The sequence below is a fragment of the Asterias amurensis genome, chromosome 21 (genome assembly GCF_032118995.1).
Source record: "Asterias amurensis chromosome 21, ASM3211899v1".
Classification (NCBI taxonomy): Eukaryota; Metazoa; Echinodermata; class Asteroidea; order Forcipulatida; family Asteriidae; genus Asterias; species Asterias amurensis.
In genome coordinates, this window is record NC_092668.1 from 5,628,312 (window position 1) to 5,655,657 (window position 27,346).

Sequence of the window (27,346 nt, forward strand, 5' to 3'; positions counted from 1 at the left end):
ATGTCACTTAACCAGATCAGATATCAAATTATTAAGTCTGCGAGCATACAAAGAGTTGTTTTCGAAGTTGTATCAATGAATTTTGAAATTAAGTGTTTACTTAATATTCTGGAAACAGCAAAGTATTATTTGAAAAACATGTTTGGGTTTCTTTTCTCTGAAAGGGAACATCGATGGGAAGCGTTATATATTGTAAAGCAACAATTCCGTTAGTTTTTCTCAACCATTGCTGTTCTGAAGTGTATCAAACATATGACAGGCATTAAATCGTTCGGTTTTACAAATACAATTCCCACACTTCGAATCAGCGGTGCAGTCAGCAGGGAGGGGGGGGGGGGGTGGCTACCCCAAACAAATAAAATACCCCCCTCCTCTGAAAAAAGGGGGAAATGGACACGCAGCCACAAAATGCCATAAGCACCCCCCTCCGCACAGCATACTCCTTCCCGACTAACAAAGCAACCCCTGTCCACATGTTAAAACTACTAACCCCTAGCCCTCCCCATGAAAAGTCATAGCTATACCACTGCTTCCGAATCACTTTGTGTCAATATTGGTATGAAAAAGATACAAGCCACACAAATCAATAAAGTGTCCAGAATTTAACTAGTTTGAACTTTGTGAACTCAACAAGAGAAAAGAAACAGACTACTGTTTTTTGACTTGTTCATTTATTTATTTCAAATCAACTTATAATGAAATTAAATGTACAATTTACTTATTAAACATAGCGAGCAAGAGAGTGATCAGTATGTACAGAAGAGGACAACGTACATTAAGCTATAATTTTGCATAATTAATGCAGCGGCAAATTTATAAATTTTTACCGATTATATTTTAAATAATGTTTTTTTTTTATAGAAAAGCAAGTGCACAAATCATCAGGAATGACTTGAGTAGCTGTAGAATGTTTGTAGTAAATACAATGCAAAGGAAATTTAAATTGATGGGCTATCATTGTTAAAGTAAAGTTTTAAAGTTAAGGATTTCATCGCAGCTTTTCTTCAACATTATTATCATTGATGTATCAGATGTCTGTGTCAAAGGATGTCCTTCTTGTGTCCATTTGTTTTTATCACAGATGCTGCAAGTGTGGCTGGCAAACTGGAGGTTTTGTTTTGTGTAGAAAGTATGCCCACTGTTCTAATACAGGGAGACAAAAAAACAAACAAAAACATTGTAACAAAATCCTTCAATTGTTAACATAATACTCTTTTTCAATTTGACCTAAGATTGGGACTTTAACAAAATACAAACTTCACCTGCAAACTTGCAAAAAAACAAATTCATTATGTACATAGCCCTATCTTCATGAAGAGTTTTCCAACAGTTTGTTTACATGGTTAATACAACCAGGGCTCGATTTGGGGGAAAAAATCACAAGACTTTTACTGGACCAGAGAATTTGACAAGACTGGGATCGATATGAGGAGCACACTTTCTACACACTACATTGAAACTGCTGTTGGAACAAGCACTAAAAGAAGATATATTGGCATTCAATAGATATGTGTACTAAAATGCAATGAGGTGTTACTATTCAAATTAAAAAACACAATACCACTGGACTTGTACGGTCGTAAGTTTACTGGCCCAACGCTATAACCACTGGACTTGGCCTGTGGTCCAGTGTTGATTTCGAGCCCTGAAAACCGACACAATCAATTATTGTATGATTTGGAATTGTTTTATGCATATTCTACTAATTGTGTGTCAAGAATACATCAAGCAATGCCATTGTCCCTGGATGTAACCATCATACCTGTTTCTATATGATGCTGATCAGTTGGCAACTCAATACTTGTTGGTTTTCCCTGAACCTCTGATGGCCTGCTCCTTTTCACAAAGGGATGTGTACATCAATCTCCCATAGCATTTGCCACTTTATGCTGTTCAAAATACAAAAGTTAACAATTGAACATGTAAAATTTAGCTTTATATTAATTTGAAAAATACAAGTATCCATAATACCTAATAATCTGCAAACGAACTAGAATCGGTAAACATGAGATCCAAGTTATATTCAGTATAAAATTTATAAAAACAGCCCACTGTTTTTTGTTCCACTGTTGGGGACCTTTTAACTTTTTAAAAACACTAGTTGTTCCTCACTAAACTGAGAAAACAAAAATAATAATAATGTGCAATTTCACTCCAAAAAGGGCTCTAGTCTTGGTATGGGCAACAAGAAGAAAACAGTTCAAGAGTCAGACGAAAGTTATTCGGGGGAGTTGCACTCAGGAATTAAATTAGTAAAATTACTTCATACAATCAAACTGGGTACTACCCTAAGTAGACCAATGGACCAAAAAATCAGTATATCAAATGTATGTAGCATTTTAAATAAATATTTACCTGTTTACCAAAATACTACTACTACTAAGCAGTAAAGTACCAAGAGTTGTTTTGACTTGGGTTGGAACGGAACAATTTTTTTTATGTAACATAACATTTTGCAGCATATGTATTTGTCTTCGTCTGCTTACACTTCTACAGGAAATAAAATGGTGCACCGATTGTAAAGATAACAACTTGCCGTTAGCCTCTCTATCCTTTACGACTCTTAGTATTTGAGAGGGTCACACATATATATATATATATAAATGTTTCAAAATACCGTCCGACCGTCTGTGTGTTCAATTGTAAATTTGGATTACATGACTGTTTCTCCTATGTTAAAAAACAAGCTACTCGTGTTTGTTATCAAAAAACTAAGTTGTACTGCTGTTGCTAAGTTAAAGTAATGTCAAGTGATGAGTCGTGAGATCAGTCAAATCAACTCGACCCAAGAAAGTTTAATTAAGCTGAGAAGGGTAAAACAAGAACATGCAGCATGCAGCTGTCGTATGACATACAGTAAAACCCAGTTTTGTTCGATGAAAAACAATGTATTACAATACATTTTAATAGTAGTAGTGGGGGTATGTGTGTGTTTGTATCAAGGTATTTTGTTTTTAGTGTGATCTGTATTCTTTGTGCATACGGCTACGCATACATAAAAAAACTGCCCCACTCGGTAGACGTTTTTTCGTTAATTTTACTGTTTAAAATACTCACACATTGACTGCAATGTTACTGTAATGATTGCCCACGCAGTTTCCTTCCTGTCGACATGTTCGTAACTTTTACCAGCTCCAAAAATCGAACGTAAACAAGAAAAAACTAACTTTTTAGGACACCGCTCAGTGAACAAAGTTACGGTCGTCCATTTTGTTTTATTTGTAAGCGGCCTCTTAATAAATTTGCATATTCATCGTTTCTCGGTAATCCAACGATTCTATTGGTTCACGGATGAAAAGTGAGGTCAGCGATCGTGTCAAAGTTCAATTAGTTGAACTCTGTAGCGACGTCGCCAGCGCCTTTCAGCGACGCATCGCTGAGCATCGCTGAGGTCTCGACGATGACTATAAACTGTGTTTTTTAGGATCGCGCGTCAAGATTTCCATCGCGCGACCGTCGCGCGACCGACTATAAACCGGCCTTTAGGCTTAAGTACATTTTTGCTGCTACAGTAAGGACGCAAATTTGCTTACCGTTAAGCAGCGCTATGAAATTGGGCACAGTATTCTCACTTGGTGTGTTCCGACATAATGTGCATAAAATAACAAATCAGTGCAACGTTGGGCCCAATTAGTCATGGAAGTTGCAAGAGAAGAGTGAAAGAAAAAACACCCTTTTTTTCTTTCACTGTTCTCTTGCAAGAAAAAAAACCCTTGTTGCACAAATTTGTGTGTTTTCAGATGCATAATTAAAGGCTTCAGCTGAAGTCTTTCAATATTTGAGTGAGAAATAACCTCTTTCTCGAAAACTACGTTTACTTCAGAGAAGGCCGTTCCTCACAATTTTTTTACTACCAACAGCTCTCTCAATTGCTCGTTACCAAGTATAAGTTTATATGCTAACAATTATTTTGAGCAATTTACCAATAGTGTCGATGTCCGAGGGGCGATTTCACAAAGTTAGGACTCGTCTTATCTAGGACGAGTAACTCGTCCTTACTATGATGAACTCGTCCTAACTTAGGATTAGTCTTAAGGTCTGCATGCTGCAGTGAAGGATTGGAACTCGTCCTTAAAGGAACACGTTGCCTTGGATCGGACGAGTTGGTCTATAAAAAGCGTTTGTAACCGTTTTTTTATAAAATGCATATGGTTGGAAAGATGTTTTAAAAGTAGAATACAATGATCCACACAAGTTTGCCTCGAAATTGCGTGGTTTTCCTTTTACTGTGCGAACTAACACGGTCGGCCATTTATGGGAGTCAAAAACTTGACTCCCATAAATAGCCGACCGTGTTAGTCGACGAGGTAAATGGAAAACCGTGCAATTTCGAGGCATGTTTGTGTGGATCATTGTACTCTACTTTTACAACATCTTTCTACTCATATGCATTTTATAAAAAACGGTTACGAACGCTTTTCAAAGACCAACTCGACCGATCCAAGGCAACGTGTTCCTTTAAGATTAGTCTTAATTTTGTGAAATCGACGGTGTGCCTTTAAAAATACGCGCGGGCAAAAAGTTAACATTATTAACTAGAGAGGTCACTTTGGGGTTTCAGTCGACGAGGAATTTACGATGTCTAACAGTTGTACTTTTTTTTAGATTGATTAGGAGTAAAGTGTGCAGGATTGTATAGGTTTGATTGTAACAATGGTTTGTCTGTTTGTTGTGGTTTAAATCCATTACGTGATGCAATTTCTGTTGTCGCCGAGAGGTAGGATCTGATCACTTTGTAAAAACAATTTCTCCAACTTTTTTCTCGACTGGCTCGATGCACGGAGACTATCGATGGAAAGAACTCAAAGTCTAACCCTGATCACCTAATCTGAACGTCTTTCGAGACTATACCCCTGCCAGTCGCATGTTCAAATCAGTTCAAACCGCGTCGATTATTTAATTAAGAAACTGTTAATTTATGGCGGGTCTGTCACTGGCAGGTGTTTTTTCTAGTCTAAGCTTGGATTACATGGTTGTAAATCATCTGCAGTGGTTTTATTTGATGTTTATTTTGATTTTGATTTATCACCAACAATTTCAGATGCACATTTGTTTCCATATGAAAAATATAATGAAAACATGTAATTTTATTGAGTTATGCAAAAAGTAACGATACGTAGCAATGATCAGTATAGATGTATAGATCATATGAGTAAGGACAGGGCCCAATTTCATAGAGCTGCTTAAGCACAAAATGTTGTTTAAGCAAACAAATCCTTGCTTAGTAAAATCAGATTACCGACCAAGACTCCACTCAATTGTTGTGCTAAGTAAACAACAGCTAAATACCAGTCAGAAGCAATGTATATGGCATGACATTTTGGCCAGTAACATGTGTAAAACAAGCAAGCTATTTTCGTGCTTAAGCAAGTTTTTTGCTTAAGCAGCTCTATGAAATTGGCCCCTGATCTCTGTCCTTACTCTATGTATAGATATTTCACTCGACAGCAATCCAGCAGAGGTCCCTTGCTTAATTTTAGCATGGTTGTGAAATTGCATTTCGTGTGAAAGAAACACTGTGTGGAATGTCCAAGGTCCCTTTTGTGAAGTCTCAAATTTTCCGTTCTTTATGAACAGTGTAAACATTGTCCTTTCACACGATGTGCATTTTTGTAAAAACTTTACAAACGTGCTAAAAAAATAAGCAAGGGACCTCTGCTAATTTGCAGTCGTGTGAAGGGTCTATTTTGTGGGTTGTTTTGTAAACAAGAACCATCAGTACGATCTGTGTCTGGATCGAATATTTTTGTTCTGTTTCTTCGATCTGCATGAATCCATTTTAATTCAATCATTAAACCATACGAATTATGAAAACACCTGTAATGTTCATAAGTTTGACCTTGAGTTTCTGTTCATACATTTTAGCCACTCAGTGAAATTCCACCTGTTGGTTTACTTATCTTATCACAGCACTTTGCCACGATCTTGTGTTCGATGTATTCGCTTATATTAAGCCTATATTGCATGTTACTTGACAAGATTATGGGTTTGGTCAATAAGCAACAATGTCAAGCGCACGTGAGATTTATTTGTATTTGTTTTAAAGAACTTGCCAGCCTGATTTCCAAGGCCTAAGAAAGTCAATCACAAACAGATGACGTTTATTTGTATCGGTTTGAAAGCATGGTTAGTCCTGTTTTTCAAAAAGGTCAAATCAAAATGGCGGCACCAGAAGCCTGGTTTTTTTTTCAAGTTGTCTCGTTTATGTTGGAAGAGCTTGCAATCCTGATTTTCAAGGCTTAATAGACAATGTCAATTACAGGTGTCGTTTGTTTGTCTCGGTTTTTGGAAGAATGGTAATCCTGTTGATATAAAAGGTAAAAATCAAACTGGCGGCACCAGAAGTCTGTTGTGTTTTTCTTCAAGTTCTTATCTCGAGGTTTTTTTTGTCTCAGTTTGTTGGAAGAACTTTCTATGTTGTTTTTCAGGGCTTAACAAAGTTAAACACAGACAGATGACGTTTATTTGTCTCCGTTTTAAAGCCATTGGACCCTTTCGGTACAGAAAAAAAAAAAAGTTCACAGATTTACAAATAATTTACAGGGTTTACAGAAGGTAATGGTGAAAGACTTCTCTTGAAATATTAGTCCATAAAATGCTTTACTTTTTGAGAAAACGGTAAAACAATATAAATTCTCGTTAACGAGAATTACGGATTTGTTATAAACACATGTCATGACACGGCGAAACGCGCGAAAACAGGAGTGGGTTTTCCCGTTATTTTCTCCCGACTCCGATGTCCGATTGAGCCTAAATTTCCACAGGATTGTTATTTTATATATAAGTTGTGATACACGAAGTGTGGGACTTGGACAATACTGTTTACCGAAAGTGTATAATGGCTTTAACCTGGAAGAATTGCAATCCTGATTCTTTTTTCTCGAAACGGTAAAATCAAAATGGCGGCACAACAAGTCTGTTATGTTTTTCTTTAAATCATTTTCTCCATATCTGGTTTACCCATTTGATAACCTACACGTTATCACATCACAGTATCTATTCATCTTGTATGGTGATTCAATCTAGGCTTGGCCTCACTGGTTCACCAGTCCCCTTCAATGAGAACGAACGTTATTCCCCTAGGGTGCACAGGAGTGCCAACGTACCCCGTGGCCGCTGACCTTAGGGGTGAAAAGTCGGCCATCAAGCGTCAAACAGGAATACAATTAATGGTTGAAAATCATCACTAGAAGTTGGATCGAAACTTTAAGCTAGTTCCGTAGATAAACTGCCAATGCCAAGATGTTTGTGCTATAGTCCTTTTCACCCTATAAAGGGTTTGATACCTTTGTAGATCAACTATGTGTCCCCACAGGAATACAATTAATAATTGAAAATCGTCACTACATGTTTACGGGATCCCTACCGTGACCCACTTTGTCAGGGAGGGGTCAACTTTTACTGTCTAAAACCTGGCATAATATTATTATAGAGGATTCGCCTTAAACGGTCCATTGTATTGGGAGGAAGGGGAAGTTATCATTTTCTCACGCTGTGCGGGAAGAAATTGGTTTGACCATGGATGTAAGAATGGTTTAACTTCAATAACAGACAACAACATTAAGAAAATTGATGTTTGTTTTAATTGCTAATAAAACAGCATCCTGGTGTATGTAAATACTTATTTTCCCATAAAGCCAGATGAGTTTGTATTCAAAATTCTCTCAGACAAATTGTAAAGGAATGAATGAAGGAAACGCGCAACTGACTTGACACTGACATCTGACAGTGTGAATAACAATGCACCGAAGAGGGGTCGGATCTTACCGTGTCCGACCGGAAAACCGCGCCGTTTGAATGGCCCGGTTCACCGGTGCATAAACCCATCAATCACACGTCAATCTCCGGGGCCATCCGGTGGTCAAACCCCTTGCCAAACACCTTGACAGACAAGGTCAGTTTACGTACTACAGGCAAACAGAAACTATTGAAACTGTCAAACTCCGGGAGTAGATGTTTTATTCATTGATAATATTTTGCAGAATGTATACTCCGGCCGTCTTTTCAACTACTTAAATATAAAAAGGAACAGTTATCTTTTATGTTTTGGTTAAATTGTTTCCTCGTATCTCAGGCTTCGAAATAGCCCACGACAGCCACAGCAATTGCCGTGGTGCCCTGTGCTTTTGCTGTGGTGCATGCCCTTTCCTTATAAATAGCCTTTTTTGTGATACGGTGGACACTTTGACTAAATATACCCTAACTCTAACCCTAATCCTAGCTCTAACCCTAATACTAGTATAAGAAATGGACAAAATGTAGGACCCTACTCAAACAAAAAAGTGTTTTTGTAATGTGTACACCATACCTCAAAATGGCTCAATAGAATTGTGCCTTCCACAAGGGAATTGCTGTGCCCCTTCAAGAGCGAAGTTCAAGGCCTGCAAACTATTTGAAGTTTGAATCAGTTTGAACTTTTGATGAGTTGCCAGTCTGAAGAAGCCACTGTAGTGGTGAAATCTCACTGACAAATTTCTGAGTTTGTTCTGCATTTTTTCATCCATACTAGAATTGGTAAAATGAGCGTCTCACTGAAGTTTGAACTTTCCATGCAAGCGCAAACTGACACAAACTTCATGCTCATGGCCATTACTTGCTTCCCTGTGCCAAGGTGGATTTCCTTGGCCTTTGAAGGTCAAGGTTCACAAAGTAACAATCAAGTGACGGTGGTTTATGAAGGAAGAGATGAATCCCTTCCCTTGTTTATTATCATGCGTGACAAATTTATGAGATAAGTGCTTAAAATTGTCAGTTTGGAAAGGTCGTATTGAAAAGCCGGAAATGAAGGTGAAATATCCGGAACGCGGATTTTGAAGAGGGAAAAATCTGAAGGCGTTGTTAATTTAATGTACTTTATAAACAGAATTGTTAGAGCTGTCACAACTTGTTCGTGTTTGTGAGTCAACACGATAATAAAATAATAGCAAACCTGTAAAAGTTTGGGTTTGAGCCGTTGTGTCATTCAGGAGAAATTAGTGAACACCCACGGCATAATTTTCAGGACGTTAACTGTTGCGTTTTTTTAGGTTTTTAGAAAAATGTTCACCGAAAAAAATTGGTTCTGTATAGTGTAACTTCATTATAAGTAAGCTTTGGATGTCCATAACCAATCCATGTTTTATTATAATACCTTCACGGGACTAGGCACTATTGGTTATTACTCAAAATAATGGTTAGCATAAAATGTTGGCATAAAAAAAACGAGCAACGATGAGCTGCTATATGGTATAAAAAACATTGTGAGAAACGGCTCCCTCTAAATTAACAAAGTTTTTGAGAAAGGAGTAATTTCTCACTCAAGTATTAAAAGAAGACAGCGGCCGATTTCACGAAACGCTAAGATTAATCCTAACTCGAGTTAGGACGAGCAACCCGTCCTAACTTAGGATGGGTTCAATTCGTCATACGTACTTGGATATGGAACTGAACCCGTCCTAAGTCCTAAGATGATTCCTAAGTTAGGAAGAGTTTGGTGAAATCGACGGCAGGCCTGAAGTCTTTCTCAGACGTTTGAAAGCACACAATAATTGGTGCATCAATGGTGTTTCTTTCTTTCATTCTTCTCTTGCAAAATCGATGACCAGTTGACCCTAATAAATGTTCACAGGTTTGTTATCTTATGCATGTAAAATTATTGGATACACCAAGTGAGAGGTCTTTGACATTATTACCGAAGGTGTCCGTTGTCTTTAACGGTCAATGTCCATGTTTTAAAGGCAGTGGACGCTATTGGTAATTACTCAAAATAATTATTAGCATAAAACCCTTCTTGGTGACGAGTAAAGGGGAGAGGTTGATGGTATAAAACATTGTGAGAAACGGCTCCCTCTGAAGTGCCATAGTTTTCGAAAAAGAAGTAATTTTCCACGAGTTTGATTTCAAGACCTCAGATTTAGAACTTGAGGTCTCGAAATCAACCATCTAAACGCACACAACTTCGTGTGACAAGGGTGGTTTCTTCTTTCATTGTTGTCTCGCAACTTTGATGACCGATTGAGCTCAAATTTCCACAGGTTAGTTATTTTATGCATATGTTGAGTTACACCAACTGTGAAGGCTAGTCTTTGACAATTACCAATAGTGTCCACTGCCTTTAAAGGGCGTTGCTTGGGTTTTCTCAAAAAGATAAAAATAAACCACAAATGAAGCTGAAATAAAAGCGGTCTTTCCGCTCATTGATAGAACAAAAAGATAAGAATGGCAATTTGCATGTCCGTTCCAAACGGTCTATAGGATAGTCTGGCTCGGGAACCTATCTGGTAATCATTAATACCAATGGTCGGATCACCCGCCTCCGGATGTGGTGCATCCGTATCGCTATGACAATGGCTCTGTAATTAACTTGTTGTTTTTAAAAGCATGTGTTTTGTTATCGGAATGACAGGAACAAGGGGATTAACTGAGATTAAAGGGTTAGTGGAGTCGGTAAGTGTTAAATGTTGACGTCTGTTTACAAACCAGTCACAAGGTTGGAAATGGTTTGAGAACCGCGAAAATCGTATACGTGTGATACGAGGACTTCAAGATAGATCCACTAATTTTTCTCTGGGAAAAGGTGTCTATAACTTCACCCGGATTAAAGGAACACGTTGCCTTGGATCGGACGAGTTGGTCTATAAAAAGCGTCTATAACCGTTTGTTATAAAATGCATATGGGTAGAAAGATGGAAGTAGAATACAATGATCCACACCAATTTGCATCGAAATTGCGTGGTTTTCCTTTAACTGTGCGAACTAACACGGTCGGCCATTTATGGGAGTCAAAAATTTGACTCCCATAAATGGCCGACCGTGTTAGTCGACGAGGTAAATGGAAAAATGCAATTTATAGGCATGTTTGTGTGGATCATTGTATTCTACTTTTACAACATCTTTCTACCTAATGCAGTTTATAACAAACGGTTACAAACGCTTTTCAAAGACCAACTCGACCGATCCAAGGCAACGTGTTCCTTTAAGCTAGTTTTGGGTTGTTTGTGTTAATCCGGAGAATTTCTAGCAATGAAAAGTGTCATGTGTTGTGAATGCTCCGGTGTAATCCGGAGTATCTCCGTGTTAATGTTTTTCTAAGGCGGATATTATCCGGATTTAAGTGGCTTCACTCTCTCAAGACAGAGTGTTAATTTGATATTTTCTTGGAAACATTTTTCGTAGGTTATAGAGAGAGGATGGTCCATTGAAATCTTGTAAAAGTTTTATAATTGTTTAGTTGTTTTCTAAACTATGACAATGTAGGCTACTCGATATGAGAAAAAAAAACATTTCCGTTTCCACTGGCTTGTGGCTTCCTATACTTTTATCACTGATCGAAAGACAATTTTTTTTTCAAAGAATTAAAAGATAATGGTCGAAACCTGTTTAATTTTAAACTAACCGACCAAGACAAACAAACGAAGCAAAAGCGACAGAACGAACGGATGTATAAACTTCTATAAGAATGTTAGTTCATTCCAGACGATGTTAAAACAATAAAACAACTGTTTTGCAGAAAATACTTCTAAACCTTAGTTGGTTGCAGGTTGCAGTTTAAACCGCTGATTGGTAGACGTTTGTTTATAACCATACATTACAAAGAGTTTTCTTTATTAATTTAAATTTTAAAACTTGTTTTTAAAATGACATGACACCCTTCGTCGAGGTCACTTGACTTGGTGACGATGACATTCTATAGGTTACTACCAACATCAATTGTTATGAGCTTTTTCTTTTCAATACCCCCTCCCCCCCCCCCCCCCCCCGTCCCATTTCATTTTGGGTTTTTTTTTCTCTCACCCCCCCCCCCCCTGTTTTACCATTGGCTATTATGAAAAAACATATTCGCACTTTCGTACTGTAGTTTACATCGCCAACAGCTAAACGCCAACTCTTGAGGTAAATTCGACATTGCATGTATCGTGACAACCTAATAAAAGGCTCAAATCTTGAACTCAACGGATTATGTTGAGACCGATAAGCTTTTGAAGTCGGCGTATTCAATTGGGCAAAGAGACCCATAAACTGTAAACAAATTAATCAAATTTAGGAGTAATTCTTTAAACGCATGGCATTTCATTGATATACCCTTAGACTGAGTCTTGTGGTTGGGTCTTAGAATTGACTGCCAAGGGTAACACTTGGAGCTAACCCATTCAGCCGGAAATCAGTTTATTTTTGCATCGAGTCCCCCTGGCCAGTTTATTCCAATCAACAGAAAAAAAGTTTGGTTTTGGCCTAAAATAGCTGTTGGTAATTGTGCACGTGTAAATATTGGAGGGTATTCGGTGCCTGGGGCACACTTGGATCATAACCAGCAAAAACTCCTTAAAGACACTGGACACTAAAGTTATTATTAGCATAAAACCTTACTTCAGGTAACGAGTAATGGGGAGAGGTTGATAGTATAAAACATTGTGAGAAACGGCTCCCTCTGAAGTGACATAGTTTTCGAGAAAGAAGTAATTTTCCACGAATTTGATTTCAAGACCTCAGTTTTAGGACTTGGGGTCTCGATATCAACCATCTAAACGCACACAACTTCGTGTGACAAGGGTGTTTTTTCTTTCATTATTATCTTGCAAGTTCGATGACCCAATGAGCTCAATTTTTTCACAGATTTGTTATTTTATGCTTATGTTGAGATACACTAACTGTGAAGGCTAGTCTTTGACAATTACCAATATTTTTTTTACAGAACGTGTGGCCATAATTATAGCTGAGTACATAATTTCAGCCAGACGTCTTGAAGGCACGAGACACCTTTGGTATTTGTCAAAGACCAGTGCTCCCACTTGGTGTATCCCAACATAATTTTATGCATAAAATAACACAATTTTTGTGTGAAAGTTTTGACTCAATGTGTTGTCGAAGTTGCAAAGATTAATGAAAGAAAGAAAAACACCCTTGATGCACAAAGTATCCTTGATTTGTTTTCTGATGCATAATCAATTCAGGCCTGAAGTCTTTTAATATTTGAGTGAGAAATTACCTTTTTTTCTTCTCAAAATCTACGTTACTTCAGAGGGAGCCGTGTCTCACAATGATTTTATACTATCAAAACAGCTCTCCATTGCTCGTTACCAAGTTGTTTTATGCTAACATGAGTCGTTACCATTAGTGTCCAGTGCCTTGAGCTTTCCTTTCTCATGTCTTGGGGAACTGTCTTGCCGCATCAAGTTGACTCGGTTGTGGACTCTTTCGCTCAAGACTTCTTGAGGACGTTATTTTGAGAAGTTTTACAATGACCAGATGGGCATCTTATGAACTTGCTATAGAGATCGTTAATAATCTGCGAGTGGTTTGCAAGGATTATGTTCGTCTTAAGTTTCCTTTAGGTCTGTCTTCGTGAAAGACCTCTTTGTTGTCCTTAACGTCGTGGTTTATTTCTCAGCTGGGGTACAAGGTTACGTGGTGATCCAACCTTTATTCAGGGAGGGGTAGTAATGGCGACTTGTCACACAAGGCAATTCATTTACAGGCAACCTTTTCCAGGCTCAAGAATACAGTCACATTTGAATCTTCACATTGTTATTCTTGGCGATCATTCTAAAACATTGTTTGAAAAATAGCTCAGGTGCCGCCAAAGTGGTCCTGCAGCATGCACGCAGTCGGTTGCCTACAAGATGCTAAAGGTTGCCTCTTATGTTACAAGGCCCTTAATAGCACGAGTGTCGTATGGTTTTCCTGATAACGTCTATCGCCCATCATGTTTAAACTCGTAGCAAATAAACAACAACAACAACAACAACTTGTCTTGTATGAATTGTGAGAAAATAAGGCTAATAATAGTTAATGGCCTGACGTTTCGATACAGTACAACGGCCAAGAACAGATTAGTAACGGTAAAGCAGTCAAGTGGAAATATATGAAAAGACAGAGCGAGAGAGAAAAAAGGCACACAGAAAAAAGCAAGGAGTAAACTATGAATGATATTGTGCTTAAATTGTTTCAGAGGTAAATTGTTTGCTAATCCAGGCGTGATGTTCGTTGCAGGTTACATTACAACTGATAATCACGTGGCTGTCATATCTGTACTGTCTGATGCCCAGACGTCTAGTCTTTTGTTACGTCTACCCAAATGTACATCAAGGTTCCTCAGTCTACCCATCCGTTTGTCTGACTAAATTGTCTGTCTGTTAGTTGAAAACCCTGACTGCGGTTTGCCGTTTTGTTTCCTCTTATTTTGGTGAGAAGAATTTTAGACTTCGAATCTGTAGGAACAAATCAAAAGTTATAACAAAATGTTTCAATACGTGTTTTTCGTTTGACACGCATCCTGCACCGACTAACTCCGATGTGAACTTAGCTATACACCCCAAGGTTATAACTTATTAGTGCCCAGACCAATATTTTTACGGATATTTTAATAGATTTCCCACAGCGATTGTCACGAATTTATTAGGTTGTGAGTTTACCCTAGATGTGCAAAAAAATATAATCCATAAAAAGTTTGGAGCCCGCCGGATATGGAATCAGACAGATTATGGTCAAAACCTCCCTGCAATCATGGGCTGCACTTGGGTGTTATTCTGGGCTGACATGGTGTTTCATGCGACAGCAAGGCTCGTTTGCTGTAGATACCTGGGCCCAATTTCATAGCGCTGCTTAACGGTAAGCAAATTTGCGTGCTTACTGTAGCAGAACAATCTGCTTAAGCCTTAGCGTATTTCACAGGTTAGCAGAAAATTATTGGGCGGCCATTTTGCTGTTTACCGTGGATTTGCATTGTGACGTCATTTATTTCGTGCGGTAACCACCGGAAGGTTAGCATGCACTTTCGTTTGCTTATACGGTTAGCAGCGCTATGAAATAGAAATTGCACAGTAAGCACAAAATCAGCCGCTAGGCAGCTCTATGAAATTGGGCCCTGATGGGTCAGGATTTGCTCCATTGTTAATGCATGCTACCAGTTGTTGTTCATTGTTGTGTTTTTTGTAAAAAAGGCAAGAGCAAAGTGTTTCACAGGAAACTTGACTTACAAAAAAAGCAGCAGCTCTTTTTGTATCAATCAATAGTACAAATAAAAATCAACCTGCCAATCAACCAATCAATATTCCAGAATAGTCATTTTTATTGAAGGGTTGACTGAAATTGTTTGTGTTCCATCTTGTTGAAGCTAAAGGTTTTTGTTGTGTTGGTTTCGGTTCAAGGCGCAAAAGCTCATTTTGCCTCGATCAATAAAATATATTAAAAAAAATATTTAAAACCTGCCAATCAAATCATCCAATCAGTAAAGCAATCAACCAATATTCCAAAATAATCAATCAATCAGTTTGAAATTGTTTGAGATCTAATTGGTTTAAAGGCAGTGGACACTATTGGTAATTGTCAAAGACTAGCCTTCACAGTTGGTGTATCTCAACATATATGCATAAAATAACAAACCTGTAAAAATTTGAGCTCAATCGGTCATCGAACTTGCAAGATAATAGTGAAAGAAAAAACACCCTTGTCACACAAAGTTGTGTGCGTTTAGATGGTTGATTTTGAGACCTCAAGTTCTAAATCTGAGGTCTCGAAATCAAATTGGTGGAAAATTACTTCTTTCTCGAAAATTATTGCACTTCAGCGGGAGCCGTTTCTCACACTTTTTATACTATCAACCTCGCCCCATTACTCGTCGCCAAGAAAGGTTTTATGCTAATAATTATTTTGAATAATTACCAATAGTGTCCACTGCCTTTAAGGTGAGGGATTTGTCTTGGTTCCGCCAAGGCCCATTAGCTTTTGGTTATTATCAATCAATAATAATACGAATATCAAATTAATCAATAAATTAATATTCCAAAACAATCCATACATCGGTTAGAAAAACAATACTTCGGTCCCAGTGCTTTTGTTGGTGGAAGTATTTGATCGAAAGGCTTAACTTCTTCCACATCGAGAACTTAAAGTGTAAAATGGTAACGGTATGTGTTACATCTTCTTGATACATGTTGACGTATGAAGTCTGTTAATCAAGAGTTACCCAACCTCGTTCTTAAGTGAGGGTCAGTAGAGTTCGTGTTACAATCCATTATCGCTGGATGGAAGAACATGGTCATACATTAAGAACATTAAATCGAAAGTCATTCACTGCACTTAAAAAGTCACAATAAACAGTAAAGTGTTCATCTTGGACCACCCGTTACCATTTATCACATTGTGGTTTAACGGGGGTTTTTTTCCAGTGTTTATGGATGAAATAAAATTAGTTGTTTCAAATTGTTTACCTCAAAAAAGGACTCGTGGTGTAAACTGGGGGGAAAAGGAATGAATGTGCCGACTTTTCAACCCTATACAGCAGACTAAGTCTCTTTCAACTTATGACAACACAAGTAGGGCCCATAAGCAGAAGTGGAAATAAATGAAAAGGTATAGGCCCTCTATACTATTACTCAAGTTATAAAAAAAAATATATTGTGGAAAATTTAGAGTTGCTTACAAAGATAAAATAATGGAGAGTTGTTTACAAAACAAGATCATTGTTACTTTCGTTGAATCTGAGTTGTATAAATGAGCAAGGAAAGACTGATTGAATGTTTCATTATTTGACTGTCCTCGGAAAAGAAAACATTTATATTATTATTGTTTTAAAACAACGTTACTTATTCATTTTTGACAAAATAATACAAATCGCAGATTTAAACAATAATATTTGTATTTTGGTTGAGGTCATGGCAAAATAAATGATAGCAGGGCCCAATTTATGAAAGCTGTTAAGCAGACAATTTGAGTTTGGCACCAGCCACAACAATGCAAACTTAATGTAATTTTGGCTGGTAACATTTTCTTTCCATCTATAAGCAATAAAATAGTCTGTGCTTATAGCAAGGTTTTGTGCTTACTGGCTAGAAATTGGGCCCGTGTAGTGTTATCACCGCACAGGATGCGTTTCGTTTCGGTTAGGATTAGGACCCACTCATGTCACTTTGAATACCGTAACTCATCCTCTATGTGATGGAAACCATACTATTTTCATAATATTTATCTTATATCGCGCGCCAAGATGATCAAATTCGGCATGAACATGATCCGCCTCTCTCTCTTTACTTGTGATTACTAAGCGTTTAGTGTCTATTTAGCTGGGCGCCCCAGGCGATGGTGTACCGACCGGCGCCAGACTAAACCGCGGGACTGTGGAAGAGTGACCATAAGAAGTATAAACGACTTCTTCGGATTATGATTTGCGTGTAAGCCCTCGAGGGACTCGTTAAAAGTCTACGTGTTCTTGGCAGTTCTTAACATTGTAAAGATCGTGTCCAATTTGTCAGAGAGTTTGTTGCCGGGCTCGGAAATTTTTCAAATTAAATCAAACTGACGTGTTTTTAAGTTTGTTTATTTTTTATTGGGACGCCCTTGGGAGATGGGGAATGTTTATTATTTTATTTGAGGGAAGGCTAGCCCTATATGAAGGCAGTTGAAATACCTCTGCGTAAAGTTGTTGTTTGAAATTAGTTTGTTTATTTTTAAAGGCACTGGACACCATAATTGTGAGCTCAAAAACTTTACTGGTTAAGTGAAAATGGAGAGCTGTTAATAGTAGAAAACATTGTGAGAAACGGCTCTTTCTGAAATAACGTTGTTTTGGGGAAACAGTCATGCAATTAAATGATACAAGATTTCATACTTGAAGCCTTTAACTATTAGGCATCTGAAAGCACACAAACTTGTGCATCAAGGGTTTTTGTTCTTTTATCATTCTCTTGCAACTTCGATAACCAATTTAGTCCAAAGTTTCGGGTTTATTTATTTATTTTTTTTTTTCATAATGTTTGGATACACAGAGCATACTGGTCTCACTTACAAATTATTTTACCAATAGGTTCAGGAATAATTTTTTCTCTAATAATTTTTTTTTTCGTCCGTCAGAAGCCTGTCATGAGCCGATTTCAAGAAGTATGGCCCTTAGTTTTGCTTTTAGCCTCATTGATATCGAATGATATTAATTGATTGATTTATTATTTTGTGTAGGTATGATTGCGTCATTGATGACGTCGAGCGTTTGCCAGGCTGCATCTACGTGCCCAACTGGGTATCGTCTCTCAGCATCCGGGGATTGTCAAGGTGGGTTCGAACTTCTTTGAAACATTATTTGGGCCTATTTCCCTTATTGTATGTAACATGGCAGAAATGTTTATCAAGTGATCATATGCCATTCACTGCGCCCAACGAGTGGTCCCAACCAACCCCCCTTGAACGTTCAGCTCTCAACCAGAATAATGAATGTGACAATAAACAAAAGAGGGCGGTATATAAGCACACCGTAAAAAAAACCTGGAATGACTTTTCGACCGTGTTTGTATGATGCTGCACGTGTGTTTGTTATGACAAGGAGAAAAACGTCAGTCCTTGACTTGAGGAGCTGGTCTTTTCAAGGTTCGAAACTAGCGATTCTTGAAATATTGGAGCTGAAATCGTCATTAATATCAGTCGTTTTCTAGTTTATTAAGAGATTTGAAGAGTTCAATTCATGAAGTTTTCCCCAGTTCCCATCAAATTGTAAGTGTAAAAGTGTAAGTGTAAGTTCAGGCGGTGATCTTCGTTCGGCATATTTGAGTGTAACGTATGTGTCATTCTCTCAACTCAAACTCAACAGAATAAGATAATTAAATTATTAATAGTTTACTTTGGTTTAATTTACTTGAAAAAGTTTCCGTATGGCGCCACCACTTTTTCATTCGATATAAAATAATATAGGAACTTATTTACCTGATTGATATATCCCTTTTTGTAAAAATGAGTGAAAAAGTGGTGGCGCCATACGGAAAGTTATCCATTTACTTTTTTTGCGGTGGTGAGGCTTGAATTGAAGCTTCAGTTTATATGTGCCCCTCTTGACTTGGCTAGGTTGGCGTTAGTAAGACCTACTTCAGGAAGTTCAGAGGTACTTCTAGAAATTTATATTGGTTGATGGATGAGGTGTTTACTGCAGATTCTCTAGAACGTAGTAGAAGTCTATTCTTTTATAGATATTTGTTCTTTCATTTTGCAGATATTAATGAATGTTTAGAAGGAGGACGACCTCAATGTGGGCAGCTATGTACCAACACGCTAGGTTCATTCCAATGTTCCTGTCTGGCAGGATACACGATAGAGACCGACAGATGGTCATGTTTTGTACAAGGTGAGATCCAAAACTTAATTTATATCTTCAAATTGTAAACGGAAAAAAGGCAATAATTTAGCTTTAAAGACAGTGGACACTATTGGTAATTGTCAAAGACTAGCCTTCACAGTTGGTGTATCTCAACATGCATATGCATAAAATAATAAACCTGTGAAAATTTGAGCTCGATCGGTCATCAAAGTTGCGAGATAATAATGAAAGAAGAAACCACCCTTGTCACACGAAGTTGTGTGCGTTTAGATGGTTGATTTCGAGACCTCAAGTTCTAAACTTGAGGTCTCTAAATCAAATTCGTGGAAAATTACTTCTTTCTCCAAAACTATGGCACTTCAGAGGAAGCTGTTTCTCACAATGTTTTATACCACCAACCTCTCCCAATTACTTGTCACCAATAAAGGTTTTATGCTAGTAACTATTTTGAGTAATTTACCAATAGGGCCTAGTGTCCACTGCCTTTAAGTCAAATAAATAAGGCAACAAAAAAACATAAAGGTTAGCTTTTTAGATAGAGGCCTTTTATTATTTTGTTTATAGTGTCATAAGAGCACCGGCTTCAAGCTTTGGTGTTTGATCAGCAGAAGAGTGTGGGTTCGAATCCTGGTTGTGACACTTGCTTCCTTAAAATTGGGGAGGTAGTGCTTTTGGCTCTACTGGCCAGGCTTCGGACTGATGATACCCAAGCCTACATCCACATGGACTGTAAATGGGGTAACCCTGTTTCAGGCCTAGGAGTAGGTGGCAACGGCCTCTGGACAAAAATAATTGTAGCCCACACCTTGGCCTTCAGGCCTTGTGTGTCTGGCGACTTTATAACAAAACAAATATTTGTAAACAATTATGAATAAAGCCCAAAGCTACGAGAACAGTAGTCTTGCCTTGAGGTGAGCTGAGCAGCAGTCCCTTAAGATATTTTGTGAGAGAGCCATTTCCTTTATTCCCGTCCCAGGACAGAAACTGAATGACTTGTCCACAAGTCTAGTTGATAGAGTGACTTCTTCTTTTAATAATTATGATTTGATGAACATTTATTTGTCTGTAGATCCCAATCCTCAATCATGTTTAGCAGTCAGTCATGGACGAGCCATCCCTCAGAAACGAGTCAATGTTTTGTCCATATTTCTAGTATTTAGAGTGACTTCTTCTTTATTAATAATTCCGATTTGATCCACATTTATTTGTCTATTAGATCCCAAACCCTCCATCATGTTCAGCCATGGTCGAGCCATCTCCAAGATGAACGAAGGAGGAACCAATCTCTTACCCATCCTTCAAGATGTCGGGACGGTTCACTCCTTTGACTATAACATCATGCATGGTAGAATCTATTGGATTGATACAACTAGGAATGTGATTGGCTGGTCGGGATTGGACGGCAAAAATAGCGAGGTTAGTTTGACCAATCAGCAGATAAACCAGGCTTGAAATTACACGGAGGGCACTAAGGCGATGGCCCATGTTGCCCCTGGTCTTGGCCTTGGTGCCCCTTCAAAAGTTTCCCATTGTCTTGATTTTCCAATGGTAGTGCCCTTATTTGCAAAATGAGACTGGCCTTGCCCTTTCAACATGTTCAAAGATTCCAGGTCTGATAAACCCAATTCAAGATGGATTTTAAATCCCAAGGTTTGTTAAAGGAACACTACAGAATTGGTTTTTGCTAACAAAACAGTTGTGGGCAGTGTAAGTAGTGCTGGGCGAATAGTGAAATTTTGTTATTCGGATACCGCTGGCCAACTATCCGAAATTAACCGGATATTCGAATAGTTTTTTTCGCCGCTAGAGGGCGCTATAAAAAAAATAAAAATAAAAAAATATTTCGAATTTTTTTTTTTTTGTCGCTAGAGGGCGCTGTTTGTTCGTGAATGAGATCTTCTGGGCGGATTGATATTAGTTTTAGACAGTGTCACTCGGTTCATTCATAAAAATGACCGGATCTAATTTAAAGATGGCGATTTGCTTTTTCTTTTGATCGTGGATGACTCTACGTGAAGGAAAACTTTTGTAATCTTTGAACAAATTACGTCAGAAATGTCATTGTTTTGACTCTTCACGGAGGTGAGCATAGTTAAATACTTAATTTATGCTGTTTTATGCTGTCTTAATAGAAGTTTCATTAGGATTCAGACAAAACATTCATGTCAGTTGTCGCCCGACGTCCGCGGATAATCGGATATTAAAGAATATCCGGTTACTTGGTTGTAATTACAGAACTATCCGGTTTATAAATAGCTATTCGCGCCCTATGCGGATATCCGGTTAAGAAAAAAAAGGCATTCGCGGTTACGGATAGGAAAACCTATTCGCCATTAACCGGATATTCGAATTATTCGCCCAGGCCTAAGTGTAAGCACTTTATGTAATCCATCATTGTACATACATGTACAATGATGGACTATAAACTGACACACCTGTAGAAGTTTGAGATCGATTGGCCATCTGGGTCACGAGAGAATAGTGAAAAATCGATTACAAACTTAGCATTGCATCAATGTCAAAACAAAAATTAATAAAATGCTCACTAAGCGATAAACTCCAAATGCGAAATTAGATTATTCATTTCTCATCAAAGATGACATTTCAGACAGAAATCTTTCAAGGGATGTTTTCTTCTAACATCATCATTAGACCGTGTAAGTTTTATGTAAATCTGTGATCTTCACGATTTTGATTTTACCAACACTGTAACGTTCCTTTAACAGATTTCCGAGTATGTGCACATTACCAATAACAATGATTTTACCTCTAAAGTCTGCTGCCACCAAGCGTTCCAAAAGACTCCCATTGATTTAAAAACTGTTTACGACAATGAAATGGATTTTTTATTTCCTTTCACAATTTGCTTTTATGGTTCAGGACGTAACATCAAAAACTTCCAAAGAAAACCACTATCCATTAACGTTCCTTTAAATTTTCACTTGTGACTTTTATTCTATCTTTCTTTATATTTTCGGAATCACCTACAAACCAACGTTTTGTTGACAAAAAACTAATCTGTGACCCTACCTTTTAAAATCTTGTTTCCAGATAATTATTTCTGGGGACGTTGGTCGGCTGGAGAGTATAGCAGTAGATTGGATTTCACTTCGGATCTACTGGTCGGACTCGTTATTCAATCAAATTGAAAGCAGCAATATCTACGGAACAGATAGAAAGGTTGTCATTCAGACTGGTACTCGGACACCATCGGCTATTGTTTTGGATCCAGTGGAAGGGTAAGTTAATCATTTTTATTTTTCATAATCTTGCATAAAAATTCCCTGAGATCCAAGTATTGGGCACACTTGAAACAGTAACTGCTTCAGATTTTTTTTTACTGAGAAAACTTAACCAAAATAATATACTTTGAGACTAGAACCAGTAACCGGAATGCTGTACTCCTTTTTCAAAATTTGTGTACGAAAAAGCCTTCAGAGCGCTACTGCAGCCCCAGGGAGCTGAGAAAGATTAAAGGAATGTTATTGGCCCATTGACCAGGACACTATGTAAACTTGCGCATTGATACGATTGTTGTAAAATGCGCTTCTTATTACTAGCTGTTTCGCAGGGGAATAGCCCTTGTTTTCATTTAAGTTTTTTAATTTTGTTTTTAATTGTATGTTTCAGACATATCGGAAGTCATTCAAACAAAACATTATGCGTTCTTAGCAACGTTTTGCACACTTCCCGATAAGCAGTTGCAATGAAACTTTCAGTGATGTCACAAGACGTCATCTTGAAGAATTATACTCCTCTTATTGTTATTATACCCAGGTATATTTTCATGAGTACAACGGGGCGTCGACAGAGAATCCAAAGAGCAACCATGGACGGTTCCGGTCAGACCTCGATCATCAAGACTGGACTGGAAGATATCAAAAGTCTCGTTATTGACTATGTAGACAGGCGCCTATTCTGGTTGGACAATGGAACTAGGATGATTGAGTCGAGTTACTACGACGGAAGTGAACGAGAGACTGTCAGATCTGGAATGAAGTAAGTCATCACTTTGAAATAACTTTGGCACCAGCTGGACTAGAGCAAAAGATTGCCATGTGTGGATGAAAGCCTAAAACATTTATAAGCTTAGAAGTCAAGTATACTTGATTGATAAATGTTAACATTCTAATACCCGTTTAAGACAGTCACGCCAGAGTCACGCCGAACCAAATAGATTGCGTTAAAAATTACTCAAAATTAAAGGCACTGGACACTGTTGGTAATTGTCAAAGACTAGCCTTCATATTTGGTGTATCTCAACATATGCATAAAATAACAAACCATCGAACTTGCAAAATAATAATGAAAGAAAAAAACACCCTTGTCACCCGAAGCTGTGTGCGTTTAGATGCTTGATTTTGAGGTCTCAAAATCAAATTCGTGGAAAATTACTTCTTTCTCGAAAACTACTTCACTTCAGAGGGAGCCGTTTCTCACGATGTTTATACCATCAACCTCCCCCCATTACTCGTCACCAAGAAAGGTTTTATGTAAACAATTATTTTGAGTAATTACCAATAGTGTCCACTGCCTGTAACCATTGATTGGTTTGCTTTCTCCTCAGTTCGGACTGCTACGGGCTGTCCCTCTTTGTTGATCACATCTACTGGACGAGACTGACCGATCAGACCATTAGTCGAGCCAACAAGTACACCGGACATGACATGGTCATAATCACAACGACCTACCTGGATTCGAACCCCCGGAGTATTCACGTAGTGCATCCGTACAGGCAACCACCTATCAGTCCAACAGGTAGGAAGACAACCAGAAACAATTCCCTTCAAAGTCATGTAGGTTTAGAATAAAGCATTTCAAAAGCATTTCAATCTGAGAAATGCTTCATGCAGAAGCGTTTCTCAGGCTGTGCATTCCAAATACAAACTATTCTTCTTGCGTCGATGTAACTGCAACAGGTTTTCAGCAATGAAAATGAAATTTGAAATTGAATTTTCACAGGTTAGGTTAACTGTATGTAAATTATATATGTCTATATGTGACCAGCTCTGTGAAAATGAGTCAGATGTTGACAATTTCAAAAGTTAAGTTATATGCATGGCTGGAAAGAACACACCAGCAGCAGCAGTAATTTGGTATATGTCTAAGCTTTGGGGTGTATCGCGTTGCTGAGTTACTCCCGTTTGAAATGAGCCAATACACCATTTTTTATGAAAAACGAATTACAAGTAAAGGTATGTTTTAAACTACCATTTTGCGCAAAAGGATACAAATTGGACATAAATTTGATCACAAAATTGTTGTATTCATAGCTTTTTTATTTTATTTTTATTTTCCACATTAAAATGTCCATAACTTAATAATGCATTGGGCGACATCTGACTCATTTTCACAGAGTGGGTCACATTTATAGGATTTTTAAAACAAAGGTAAGGTTCCAAAACCAAAGTAATGCTTTGCCTTCCCTCCCCCACCCCCTATTATGTCTTTGTTCCCCTAGCTTCATCCCCTAACGTCAAAAGAATTGTCTTTGCCTCCACTCCCCCCTTCCCCATCTGCTGTAAGAACTATGGCTCTTGCACTTGCACGACGTTTATCTTCTCGCATTTATCATTTTTGTCCTCGTCTCCTCTCACAGCTCGCCTCAACTGTACCACCCACGGAGATTGCCGCATCGACATCGCGGAAGAGACTCCGCCCGAACCCAAACCCTTCCTCATCTTCACCAATCAACACAACATCCAGCGCATCAACTTTGACGGCACGGACTACTCGCAGGTGGCCAACAGCGACATGATGAACCTCACGGCCCTCGACTACAGCCCGTCCGAGGAGATGATTTATTTTGTGGATGGGGGAAGGAGGGTCATCGAGAGGGTCGGAATCGACGGGAGGAATCGGAAGGTCATCCTGTCCGGACTGGGGATCGTAAATGGGATTGCCCTCGATTGGCTTCGCGGGAGACTATACTGGACAGATTCAGAGTAAGTCACTGCTCACTGGTACCCTGTTTAAAGGGTTTTGGTATGATACAAAACACAAACCTCCACACATTTACATTATACTTACATGGCTCAAAGAAGAGTATATGATGATTTTTTTTTTTTTTTTTTTTTTTTTTTTTCAGGCGAGGGCACATAGCGACTTGTAGTGTATATTCCTGCGAGCCAGAGGTCATCGTCGATACTGGCTTAAGAAACCCAACTGGTATCGCTGTCCATCCTTCATTGAAGTAAGTCAACAAATTCTCACCCTTCATATAAGAACTTGTCTTGGATCATGAATCTTCTTTTAAGTTTTCGGGAATCTTCGACAAAACCGTAGGTCTTGTCGCTCTAAAGTCTCACTTTACCAGAATTTATTTTACAAAAGACCAGATTCAAAATGAGTTGAAAACAACAAGCACTAGGAGAAGATCTAGATAATTGAAAGATATTATGTGATTCATAGCCATAGAGTTATAGATAAGAACTAGAGGGCGCACTGCTGATGCTGCTTGCACAAACGCAACGGGACCGTAAGGAGACATGCGCGCGCCATTCTGTGCGCGCATTGAATATGAACGTCACGTTGGAGGTTTTGTTTATTGAACCCTACTCGATGCTGTTTTGTCAAGTTACAAAATGGCGGCACAGATACACGCTGTGCGATGCTGTTTTGTCAACTGAGAAAATGGCCGCATACGCACATGCTCGAGCGCGTTTATAGGCTAGTGCACCCTCTAGTTCTTATATAGAACTCTACGGTCATAGCCAACACTTTTTCACAAAGAGGCAGCCAATTATTATTCAATTGATAAGCCGAAACCCACAGGGCTTGTCTGGTCGTAAAGTTACTGGCCCGACACTAAATTCACTGGCCGCAGCCTGCCATCCAAAATGGTGAGCCCTGTTAATGTCTGGATGTAATTGTCAACTACAGGACTAGTTAGCTTATCATTTCGCTGGTCTGTAGGGTTGGCTTTCTTTCCCAGTCTGTATTCTGTATTAAATGTGGATGCTTTTCAACACTAAACAAGCAAGCCAGACCACTTTGAGGGTTCTTAGACTGGCCCTCGTGCGTTTCGACTTGCCCTCGGGTGTTCTAAATGTTGAAGTGCCATGAGCATCACAGAGTGACGGATAATATGAGCGCTATATAAGAAGCCATTATTATTGTCTCACTTCAGTTTGATCTACTGGACTGATATGGGCGCACCGGGCAAGATCGAGGCAATACGCCATGATGGCAGACACCGAGTAACCATAGCAACGGATAACATAACCACGCCAATCAGCATCACCATTGATTATCAGAACCAGCGATTGCTCTGGATCGATTCGACAAGACAGGTTTGTAGTTTATTCTGCTTAATAAATCCTGGCCCACATCATGGCTCTGTTTCCCGGCGAATTCTGCGCTTACTTACATTCATCATTCGCCACTTACAATCGCCATTCTCCGCTTATTTTGTGCACTTTTCAAATGTCTGTCTGTGCTAGCTGAGTAAGTGAAGGCTGCCTTCATGGAGTACACATGCGCATAAGCAAATATTCCCTGCTAACCGTAAAGTACACTGGCTCGCTCTGATTCTTTGCTTTTACTTTTAAGTAATGATTAAATTTTAGAGTATACAGTGCTAACAAACATAGGTGTATGGGTAAAAAACAAAATTAATATTCTTTATCCCCGATGCAAATTTAACATCTCTTAGATTAAATTATTGTTATTATATAACAATAACAGTATATACTGTTGGATTTACCCCCATCAAACTCGCTTGTCAGGCCCTTTAAGCTATAACAAAAATGTAAAGCCCAGGTTTGAATATACATTGCTCTGATTAATAAAGATGTTCATTATTTTAATTTGAATATGTAGGTGGTTGAAACATCTAAACTAGATGGAACAGAACGCCGTGTCATCACCAACACCAATCTCGGTCATCCTCACGGCATCTCAGAGTTCCAAGAGTACGTCTGGTTCACAGAATGGAGCGAGGATATGATTGTTAGGGTCAATAAGGCGACGGGTGACATACGCGTCCGCCTTAGAGGGAGCATGACCCGACCGACGGGGGTACAAGTAGTCCACCCTAGTAGGAGGGAAATTTCAAGTAAGTTATCATGGGTCATGGGGATCAAGGGTCATGACCTCTTGCCGCCCTATCTGAGTTTTATAGTCATAACCTCTCTCCATCCTTTATAAGTTCAAAGGGAGCAAGGGTCATGACCTCTGCCCTTCCTATCTTATTTTTGTATCATCACAGGGGCAATTTTATAGGGAGTATTTTATAGGGCAATTTTATTGGGCGATTTTATGTAAACGTCATAGGGAGCAAGAGTCATGACT

The 27,346-nt window shown here is 38.5% G+C and overlaps 1 protein-coding gene and 1 long non-coding RNA gene across 2 annotated transcripts in view; one reads left to right on the forward strand and one right to left on the reverse strand.

Moving 5' to 3' along the window:
* LOC139953108 (low-density lipoprotein receptor-related protein 5-like) overlaps positions 1-27,346 on the forward strand; it is a 61,261-nt gene that overhangs the window by 18,316 nt on the left and 15,599 nt on the right. Inside the window, exons 2-11 of the mRNA XM_071952520.1 lie at positions 17,929-18,021; positions 18,950-19,081; positions 20,271-20,470; positions 22,106-22,293; positions 22,832-23,053; positions 23,622-23,812; positions 24,654-24,999; positions 25,143-25,247; positions 26,184-26,346; positions 26,876-27,110. Coding sequence (XP_071808621.1) covers positions 17,929-18,021; positions 18,950-19,081; positions 20,271-20,470; positions 22,106-22,293; positions 22,832-23,053; positions 23,622-23,812; positions 24,654-24,999; positions 25,143-25,247; positions 26,184-26,346; positions 26,876-27,110 — 1,875 coding nt within the window. The remainder of the gene's footprint in view (positions 1-17,928; positions 18,022-18,949; positions 19,082-20,270; positions 20,471-22,105; positions 22,294-22,831; positions 23,054-23,621; positions 23,813-24,653; positions 25,000-25,142; positions 25,248-26,183; positions 26,347-26,875; positions 27,111-27,346) is intronic.
* LOC139953067 (uncharacterized) lies at positions 533-3,201 on the reverse strand. The gene is made up of 3 exons (XR_011787939.1): positions 3,058-3,201; positions 1,763-1,889; positions 533-1,143 (listed from the first exon to the last, which is right to left on the reverse strand). It is a non-coding gene; the product is annotated as an uncharacterized lncRNA (long non-coding RNA).